At 42.9% G+C, this 10,914-nt stretch overlaps 1 protein-coding gene across 1 annotated transcript; it reads right to left on the reverse strand.

Annotated features, from left to right (window-relative positions):
• Positions 1 to 4,123: 4,123 nt before the first annotated feature.
• On the reverse strand, positions 4,124 to 10,229 carry chchd1 (coiled-coil-helix-coiled-coil-helix domain containing 1). Its single transcript, XM_070916267.1, has 3 exons — positions 9,919 to 10,229; positions 6,370 to 6,488; positions 4,124 to 4,434 (listed from the first exon to the last, which is right to left on the reverse strand). The coding sequence occupies exons 1-3, from the start codon at positions 10,055 to 10,057 to the stop codon at positions 4,321 to 4,323; spliced, it is 372 nt and encodes a 123-aa protein (XP_070772368.1). The 5' UTR covers positions 10,058 to 10,229; the 3' UTR covers positions 4,124 to 4,320.
• Positions 10,230 to 10,914: the final 685 nt, after the last annotated feature.

Consider the following 10,914-nt stretch of genomic DNA (forward strand, 5'->3'; position numbering starts at 1 on the left):
CACAAAGTGCGCCGCGGAGAGGCGTCGCTCCTACGTTTCAAGGCTGTTTCCCATTTAAATCAAAAGGTACTCACTTAGCCGACATGTCAGTGACTGACACTCGAGCCTGTGTAAATAAAGAACACGCTTCACTTTATGACAGTCCTCAGAGAGTCTCCGTCTATCCCGAGGCGTTAGATATGTAGGTGATACGACGCGGCCGGCCGAGTACAGGAAAGCCCTGAGGTCCTTGAAGACCACACGAGGAGCGGCAGAGCAGAGCTGGGGAAGTTTTGACTGAGGGGAAAAAAACAAAACAATGTCACAGCCCTTTTTGTGACATTATGTGAGATTATGCTCACTGGAACACATATTTCTGTCTCTTTTATCAAGACAGTGAACGTTACATTGCAAGCCTGATTACATCCAATACACTATTCAATTCAATTAAAAAAATATGCATTATGGAGACAGTGGCAAGGGGGAAAAACTTCCTTCAAGAGGCAGAGACCTCGTGCAGAACCAGACAAGTACAGTATCTTTTTTTTTCTGTTTGTCTAAAGGTTTTAGGATTTGGGTAAACCCTTTTCATGTATGCAACAACAAGGCCTTTCACTCTGGCACCATGGCACCAGCCTCAGGCAAAATACGGCATGGTTTTGTTCCACTAGCGGTTAGGATCTGAAAATAAGTTGTCTTGCAAATGAAATGACATTTTCTTTTTTTTACCACTAACTTTGAGCTGTGAATGTGAATGTGTGAGTGAATGGGTGAATGAGACCTGAACTGTGAAGCGCTTTCAAAATAGGAGTTTGACATCAAACACCGATGACAGCTTCACTCAAACTTCAGCCCTTTCGACTTGGTGTCCTCTCCAAGCCTAAAAGCTCTAAATGACGTCGTCCCGCAATACATTCTACCTTCATGGCAATGTTCCGTTTGTGGTGAAACTGTGTGACACATTGTATGCTTTCTGGAGAATGTAGTTTGTGGTGCCGTCGGACTGTCCTGCATTGTGCACACTGGATACAGTTTGTTTGGAGTGAAGAATAAATCAAGAAGAGCAAACAACCAGTACTTAAAAATACGGCAACTTAAATTACTTAAGAGTACGTAGTTACGTCTCACTGCTGCTAAAGGACATGCTGACCTTTAAATACCTGATGGGTATCTCATCAAGTCATAATTTGATACCCTAATACTTTGTCTGGAGAGGTTACGTACTGATAGTGACAATGCGACACCTGGGAAACAACATCCTGTCACTTTAACACCGACCAGCAAACTCAACAGATCAGACGGAGATAAGCAGGGCAGGGCCACGATTTCTCTCCAAATGAAAGGCTGGATTTCACGGGGCGACTTTCGAGGCACTGATTGTTTTCCTGGCATCCTCTCACAAACACGCATGTGATTACAAAGGCCGATCGTGATCGTATCATCAAAACTCTTCAATGTGGCTCTCGGGGCAGAGGCCTCTGATGCCCCCTCTACTCAGGAGACGGATGCCAAAGATAGTGCCGTTTTCACAGATGCCACTGAATGACCCTGTAATAGCTGAGGATTTTCCGTGACTAAATTCCAACAAGGCATCAACAGGGGGCCCAACGAAAACAAAAAGCCCCTCCAGGCCCTGAGATGGTTTTCAAAGGCAATCGCTGGTCATTTCGGAGGGTCTAGATAAACCCTTTTCACATACGCAACAACATGGTCTTTCCTCTGGCACCAACCCACTTCTACTTATTGACTTTTAGCTGTCGTTTACATAGACAATAATGAGAAATCAAAACATATTACATTTGGTATGACGGAGTGAGTACAAAGCCTGAGACATGTGCATGTAACAGTGAGTGATTGCTGCGGGCTGTGGAGGAGTTTCTTCTGCGGTCTTGATGTTTGGGAGGAAGTGATAAGCAGGGTGGGGAAACGGTTCTGTATAATGACGCACAGATAAACAGGGACGCTGCAAAAAAACAAAACAAAAAAAACAAACACATTCTGACAATGGCGGGGGTAAACATGGCACAAAACCCTTCCTGTCCCTCAGACAAAACATTAAACCAAATCCACACTTTAACAGGATCATTAACAAAATGTCAATATTTCTGCCAGAAATAAAGAAACTGCAAAAAAAACCTGGAGGGGAGGAGGGAGGTCATTAAAACAGGAATGATGCATCAGTGTAGAGTTCCGTATAGGGAAAATAAACTGATAGACGTAGGTAGAGCGGATTGTCCATTCATCGCAAGGTTGGAGGTGGAAGATCGTCAGAAACAAACATGGCTGCATTGGAGCTTGTCGAGTTGACAATCATGTGGCTGTCCCCCTGGTCTCTCATGGAATGGTCGTAGAGGTGAACTACGCACCGTCTTGGCCAGGCTGCTGGTTTCGCAGGCGTCCATGTTGAAATGTTGCGTCGCCTAGTTGCAAAAATTCACAGGGGGCACGACCATGCGCCGCGACAGCCTTCTACGTCACTTCGGACGTACGGACCCTCGCACCAGAGACACTACAGTGACCATAAATCAGTTTAAGGACTGAAAGTCAGACTATCTCGGCCTCTGTTGCTTTGACTTTTGACTATTCTTTTTTTAAAACGTGTCTCTTGTGAGTCCCCCAACATTATGGAAGTGCAATACACCAATCAGTGGAATACCCCTTTAAAGAGCATACCTTTTTTTTTTAAACAACAAAACATAGCCTACCTTTCACAAAAATATGATCAGACCGTCGTGCACTGTGCAGACTGTGACCCGGTGCCTGCAAGTATTCATACATCTAAAAACAGTACAACCTACCTGTACTAGAAAAGGGTTGGCAGGGACGTGTAATGAAGCAGTGACGTGTCCAGTGTTGGAATGCTGCAGTTTAGAGCGCGGTGAGGACAAATTAAGGGGCTGGATCCAGTCAGATGTATGTGGTTAACACAATGCTTCGTGTTAAATGCATGTCATGCATTAACCATTATATGTCCATGCATCTAACTGTATATTCAAACTGAATTTTCTTTTTTTTCTTAAAATGGTGCTCAATTCACAGAAAGAAAGAAAGGGTTGTGTCCCAATTCCATGCTACATACTAAATGTATTCAGTCTGCACTATAGAATTGTCAGAGAACAGTTGTTTTTTTTACTAAAACTACACAACAATGTGCTTTATTTTGTTTGAACATGAAATTATACAGTACGTATTAGTATAACTAGTAATGTCATCAACGATGATGATTCCAGTGAATACACATTGTTGAGCTGATCAATGACGGATTATCAATTATGTATTGGCTACACAGGTACACATGTACTTGGTTACTATGTAAAGATGGATTCTTATAGAGTATAGCGACACTAAATGTGCTGCTTTGGTTTTCTCCTGGCACATTTAGATGCGAAGCCTCTCTGTGAGCTGTGGGTGAGACTCGGCGCCCTCCAACACGTTGTTCAGAACGAGGCAGGAAGTGAAAGGCAGTGATGGACGAGATGGAGGAAAGCCCGCACTGTGCTGGTTGTTGTTGACTCATTGTGTCGCCCCAATTCAGTCTTAAATTATTGATAAAAATGTATTTTAATGTCACAATGACCTTTGACCACCAAATTCTAATCAGCTCCTCTTTGTGTCGAAGCCAATGTTTGCGCCGAATTTGAAGAAATTCCCTCGAGGCGTTGAGCTGAGATATCGCGTTCACGTGAATGGGGGACGGACGGGTGGACAACATAATGCCTCAGGTATGGAGGCATAAAAACTTAAAATCCATTCAGGAATATCCATATCAACCACACTGAGCTTTGCTTACTGGTAATCTATGTAACCCTATCGGTCTGATAAGATGTTGAAATAAAATCAGCCTGTTAACCACCAATCTGAGCTTCCACAGGAATGACGAGTGTTCCAGCGATAACGGGGCCAGGAGCCATGAAACCCAAGTGGAATAATTCCATTACGTCCACTAATAACGTCTCTGCACTGAATGAGACCACTCTGGTAAATTGGACTGAGATCAGATCCGATTCAGGACACGAGGAGAAAGTCGCATTATATTTCAAACCATAAAACGCGGTGTGTCGTGAATACAAAGGCTGTACACCACTACGTAACATTAGTCAGCAATATGAAATGACCCGACGCTGACATATTAAAAGGAGGAGTGCAGTGCGTTTGTGTTCAATCACCCTTTTTCAGTGCTCTGCTCTTTGTTTTATTTATTGAATAAACGTATATAGCATCCCATTGTTGAATCATACAGTAGTTGACAGGTCTGGACAACACCTTAACACGATGAAACCCAGTTCCAAGACTCAGTCCATTGGCCTCTTTTTAGCCTGCACATTTCAAGTCAAGTGTTTCCTAGATCTCAGTGCGCAGGTTGGGATATCTCTTCAGCAGGGCGGTGGCTTGTTTTGGGTGCAGACGTCTTCCCTGGATGCTGGATGTCTGTTCAGATTTATTCTTCATAGCAGCCTGCGAAGGAGGAAGATGATCTGTTTACCAGTGATTTTTAATGAGTAATGTGTTGTGCCACGGGGACACTTTTGCAGCCTTGTATGGTAAGAAACTCATGTATGGAGGCTGGCAAACTTGATATCTAGATGTGTCATGAGAATGACGAGGTGAGACGACATTCTCGGGGCGTCCTCACCTCGTTTCTCCGCGCTAAGCGCACAATTTGTCGAGATTTTAGACGGGTCTGCAGTGTGTACGCGACTCTTCACTTTGCTCTTGGATCAGTCTAATGAAAGTCAGAAAGTTTCGGGGGAAAAAAACAAACGCAGACTTGTTTTAGCCTAAAAAGTTAGCCACCATACCCCCAGGCTAACTCAGAACTAAGAGCCATGTTTCCATGGTAACAATCGGCGATACCTGCCGTCACCAAACGACAAAAATAAATAAATAAACAAAGAGGAAAACATAATTAGAGGTTTGTTAACAATTTTGTGGGGCGAGTAATGAGAATGTTGAAAGTGCACAGCGGTGAGGACGTCGGCAGCCCAGGGAAACTATCCTGAGCCTGACTGACGAGTTAGCAGAAGTACCGAGCCCCGCCACATTAATGCTCATTTCGCTCTAATCAAAAAGCTTAGCCATATGCAATGGCATAAAAAAAAAAAATACAGTGGAACACATTAAATCAAATCAATACAATCAATATTTGAAAAGGTTATCAGTGGAGGTTAACGGCCAAATGTCCTGTTTTCAGTCAGTCAAACAAAATGACTTAATGAACGCGGAAACAGTACCTTCAGCAGGTTCTTAAATGTTACAGTCCCTTTTAAAGCCATTTTATCCTCCGTTTTATCAGTGACTGCCTCTTCACTGGTTCTGGGCGATAACCGTTAGCCCGTCTGCACTCAATATATTTTCACATCGCAAATGAGGTCACCTCGCCCGACCTTCCTGCTTTTTCTATGTCGAAGACCGCATCCTTTATGGAAAACTGGACAAGTCCAGCTGCTAAAAGCACCCACACAGATGGAACCAATGTCCCAGTGATGCATAAATAATGGTACACCAAATGTGTGCTCTGTCGGAAAATATATTCTTCACAGATAATAATCCAAACAGTGATTGTTTTTTTTTTTGTTGTTGTGTTTTTCTTTCTTGCATTTATTCAATTACTGTATTTCAGAATTACAATTTTGATGTACTGGAAACATTGTACTTTATACTGCACTACATTCATCAGCTGCAGTGACTGGTTACTTTGGAGACTAATATTTCACACACACACACACACAACATATGATGATGTTAAAAAATGAGTTTTTGAACCAGCTGCCACATTAAAATGCAGCTTAGATGTTGATGTCTCAGTAATAATTATCAAATAAATAGAATACATATATATATAATAATGTGTAACACTGACTGGGCCCATTCTGCATGCAGCAGAATACATTTCCTTTTAATTTACTTTTACTTCTGATACAGTCAGGATCAATGCAGGACTTTTACCCGTAACGCTGTATTTTTTAAATCGTGGTATCGCTACTGTTAAGTAAATGATCGGAATAGTTGTTTTTCATGCTTTTTATAAATTCGCCTTGTGAAATGTAATTTTTTTGCGCTTTGTGGCCACCATAACTTTTCAGACTGACGGGTCTCAGGCAAAAGTGAAAAGGGGTTAAATTCAACCTTTTTTTCTCCTGGTCTTTATTAAGAAACGGTCGTTAAAAATAATCAACTATCAATATCTATATATACATATATAGTTTATATATTTTTGTCACTTCACGGGTGCACTGTCTATTCCGCCTATTTTAAATTGAACATACGCACACACATACGCACACACACGCACGCACGCACGCACACACACGCACGCACGCACGCACGCACGCACACACACACCACAAATCAGTTCAGGGGTCAGTTGTGTTGCAGAGTATGGGGACATACCTGAGCCTTCTCAACACAAGTGTAGAAGCCGTTCAGCTCATTAGAGCACAGGCCGTCCACAAAGTTGTTCTGCTTCCAACAGGCCATCAGGACGGACATCTCCGTGATACAGGTGGCCTCTGTGGAGAAAATGCTTCATGTTTACCCTTTAATACCAATGTGAATTATAACTTGTGCGTAACATACACGTTTTTTGACACTTAGATGTCATGTTTATATATGAATATGATTGTGAAATGTCAAGTATACCATTCACGTTATCTCTTAATAAATGTGAGACACATTTGGTCATTTATTCTGTAGAGAAAAAAAAGAGCCAGGTTTACTTGACTTTTGTCTGAGTAACTGGTTCGGATCCTGATGAGCACCTCAATAGAGTGGGGATACCTGGCACAACTTCACCTGCTTGCAATGTGCATGTAGAGGGGAGATCGTTTGAGGAGGTAACAACACTTCTTAACAAGTTAACTTCAACAGGGTCATCTGGAGCTCAACAATGGAGTGCTGCAGGAATGAGTCCTAAAACCTGTTTTTACACTTCCGGTTCCCTCGTCTGGAAGTCAGTGGGTTTTTTGAATGGGTTTTTGGTTAGATGCCTGAAATAAGGTCTGTGGTTAACACAAGCTTAAGAGATTTACATGTTTTGTTCTACGACATAAAATATGTAAGTAGATACCCCCACTCGTGAATTCTGAAGCTTTTACATGTCTTTAAAAAGGCGGTTGCTAACAAGCGGCTAAATGAGACTACAGCGGACGTTAAACGTCTTCATGCTGAACACGGAAAATCATCTACTCACTAGTCCGCCTTCACAGCCTCGTTGTGTTTATACTCTATATCTATCTGTCTATATATATCTATATTCTCTTAAAAGTGAAGCTTAGTGGTGGTGACGCTGAAGTAATGCTACCGTGGTGGAGTTCCTTTATAGCCGAACGTTTTTTACTTCTGGCGATTCCGTTTATGCTTCAAAACTCATAAAAGTGGTGTTCATTAGTGAAGATTATCTCACTGAACAAAACGTGTAAGTATCATGAACTTTTGTTTGCCACTGATTTTATTTTCTGCAATAATCCAAAATCCCATGGAAGAATCCCATTAGCTTGTTGTCAAAGGAACCAGGGCGACGCTAACTTCAGGGTTTGGCTACAAAAACACGTCATCCCTGCAGAACTCCACAAGCAACTGTATTATTTTATGTGGCTCTATTCATGTAGATTTAGAAGAATATAGATGAATGTGTGCGAATGCTTGGTACAATTGTATCTTGTTTAATACGAAATTGACCATAAATATAGGCCTGGAGTTTCTTTGAAAACTTTGAAATGGCAATTTACAGTTAGGAAAAATCCTTCAAGCACCAGCAACTCTTCTTCAAGAACCCCCCCCCCCCCCCCCCCCCCCCCCCCCCCCCCCCCCCCCCCCCCCCCCCCCCCGGCACATGGTTAATGGTCTATACAGCTCTACTTTCCACACAACCAGTCAGAGGAAATGAAAACCTGCAGGGGGAAGCTGAAACCAGAAAATGGGCAGATCCTGTTTATAACTGCCCAGCTCATACAAGCTTCTCTAATGGCTGTCTACATGAAATCATAATCAGCCCGTTTCCTTGTTTTTACTGCCATACAAACATAATAATGAGTTAACGTTTCCTTTAGCTGGGATGATGCAACACATTCAGGGAGCTTATATGTAGAATGGACGCTTTCTTTGGATCTTTGAAGGAATTACTTCACCTGGATTACCACCGTATCTTATTCTGTGTATGCCTACCACACCAGCGCAGCATGGCTGCTGTGAGATTATATTACATTTGTGAGCGAGGCATTTCTGTGTGTCCATAGCAAGCACCTCTCTCTGGTTCTGGTTTGGGTCTCAAATATGGATGTGCAAATTGGTCACACATTTAATGCTTGCTTTGATCGTCAACAAGAGTCAGCTGTCAAGTCTACTCTGCCTCCAGAGCACCGGCCACTAGGGCTGAACGATATGCAAAAAAAAAAAATTATATTGCAGTTTTGCAGATATTGCGATGTGAGTCACGATTTTAGTGGGAATGGTCATTTTAGCATTTAATTTTCACTGAAAAAAAAAAATAGAAAAAAGATGTGATTTTTGCTGGGGTCTGTACCAAACAAACATGTTCTCACACGTCTGGACAATATGATTTGTAGGCCGGGGGCATCTCTGTGGCATCACAATTGAGTGTTCAGCCCTCCCAGCCACAGTCAGTATCCACAGCGGATGTGAGAAGAATGTGAGTAAAGCTGCTGGGCCTGATAACATCCCTGGCCGTGTACTAAGAACATGTACCTACCAGTTAGTCGACGTCATCACTGACATTTCTAACATGTCACTGTCACAGGAGGACCTTTTAAGTAGCTGGGATTATGATAAAAGAATGGTAAATTAAAATGGTATTCATTTTCAATGACCTCTTCTCCCCTTGTCCTCCAGACTCCACATTTAGGCGACGAAATGACTCACTAGAAAGCAGGAAGCAGTCTGAAATAAACTGTTTTTTGGGGGGGGTGGGGGGGGGGGGGTGATCCCCAGATACCCTGGATAGGTTTGGTCTTGCCAGTTTAGGCTATGATGTCTGGAGGTTGACTGGAATGCTGATCTTATTCATCACTGACCATGATCACTGACTCTGTACATGCTTTAAAATTGCGAATTTGGCTGCTGAACATTTTAAACAAAATGAGGAGTGATGACCCCCGACCCCGACCCCTGCGGAGGGTAATGTGACAGAAGGCCTAACGTTAAAATGCATCGACTTCACAGATACTGAATCTCACTCTAAACTGAATTGACAAGTTGGCAGCTGGAGCTGAGTGTTTCTGGGGACTGGGCCTCACTGGTTACTGTACAAAAACACACAACTTTGATTCTGATTTTGGTGAAACTCCATCATTACTATTTACCCACTCTCTGCGATTTACGGAGTGGACAGAAAGCTTTATAAAGTAACTGCTGCTAACTGTAGCTGCCGTTAGCTCAGTTAGCTCTGAGCACCAGGGGGAGTGTTGGCGTTTACACCGCCAGCGCAGGAGCTTTGGACCGCCGGGAGGAGGAGGTTTTCAGGCCCGGGCCCCGAGAGTCAGATGGTTAGAGTCAGCTAACTAAGAGTATAGATACAGATACATATATCTATTAGCAGATGACCATCTGAGGAAATTCGTGTCATGTCTGACGTCAGACAGAAACGGAAGTAGAAACGGAGACGAAAACAGAGCGTTCTGAGCAGCAGGGGTCACTTTTACATACCTTCTCCTCATTATTTGGCAACTTTGGCAACGTTTAATAGGAATATCCAACATTGTAACACGATGTATATGACAGAAAATGAGGATAAACACAACAGGTCCTCTTTTTATATATATATATATATAGTGCGCACTATGCATTACGTATCCACTCTTTATCGTCTCCAGTCGCATGTTTTGTTGAGTCCACTGACCTTACGGAAGTCACCCTACCTAAGATGCTACATTCAGCAAACCTCGGAACCAGGAGAGCAAGCAGTCACACGGTCTTTAATCATACCTCCTTTCTTCAGTTTGCGGTTGGCTACAGCATCTCTCAAAGCCAGAGTCCTGTTGGGTTTGAGTACCGGCTTTCCGTTCTGTCTGCTGAGCAGCCTGCTGACCTTCTCCTGGAACTGGATGCCTCCCTGCGCCGCCATTTCACGTCCCAAGGTGCTCCTCGCTGACTCTGTCTCAGCACAGCGGAGAGCTGCCGCCGCTGCTTCGCTGGCTGATATATGGAAGTGTTTGTGAGAAAAGAGAGGGATAAAGCCAACAGTTTTCAGCTCAACGCCTCATTCCTTCACTGAGCCGATGAGTGCAACGCCATGTTTTGCCGTAAGGAGCGATTCAGTGTCGTAAAAACACACCACGCGTGTGTTGTATCCGTGTGCGCCACATTCACTTGCTGTCGAAATTCTCAGAACTAGTCAGTATGAGCAATCCGACGGTGGAAAATGACTCAATTACATGAAAAAAGTTTTTACACTGGCTGAGAGCTCATTGCACTGCATCAGACATGCATCAATTTGACAACAAACAGGCTTCAAATATATTTAAAAAAACAACAACACAATAATGGTTTTCCCTGTGTCAAGGCTACACAATTCTGTATTGGAATAAATTATTTTAAAAGGAAGAAACTGCACTTTCTGCCAATAAGTATTCATGAAAACTATTTTTTAAGAGTTCCAAGTACCTTGATTTGCCAAAATATGACATTAAGGGCTGGGAAATATAAATATAAGAGAGGCCTTAATGCCTTAATTATAATCCAAAGTATGCCATATTGATTGTTGACTCCTGTTGTTGCATGGTGTTAGTTTGTGCTATACTAGCTCACTGACAGGGATAAAGAGAGGTTGTGTCGAGCATTGGTTGTCAAAGTGGTAGGGGACCCCCCCAGGGGTCCTTGAGGGGGTTCCAGGGGATCTCCAACAAAAAGGGGAATCATTTATTGTCACAGAAATTCCGTCCATAATTAACACAATGACAGAATGGGGGACGCTGGGACAAA

The sequence above is a fragment of the Enoplosus armatus genome, chromosome 12, assembly GCF_043641665.1.
Source record: "Enoplosus armatus isolate fEnoArm2 chromosome 12, fEnoArm2.hap1, whole genome shotgun sequence".
Classification (NCBI taxonomy): Eukaryota; Metazoa; Chordata; class Actinopteri; order Centrarchiformes; family Enoplosidae; genus Enoplosus; species Enoplosus armatus.

Bases quoted from the DNA above. Each gene is read 5' to 3' on its own strand.
- chchd1 (XM_070916267.1), bottom strand. From the start codon at position 10,057: ATGGCGGCGCAGGGAGGCATCCAGTTCCAGGAGAAGGTCAGCAGGCTG. The intron at 6,489-9,918 runs GTATGATTAAAG...TTTTCTCCACAG, and splicing joins CCGCAAACTGAAGAAAGGAG to AGGCCACCTGTATCACGGAG. The intron at 4,435-6,369 runs GTATGTCCCCAT...CCTCCTTCGCAG, and splicing joins CTTGTGTTGAGAAGGCTCAG to GCTGCTATGAAGAATAAATC.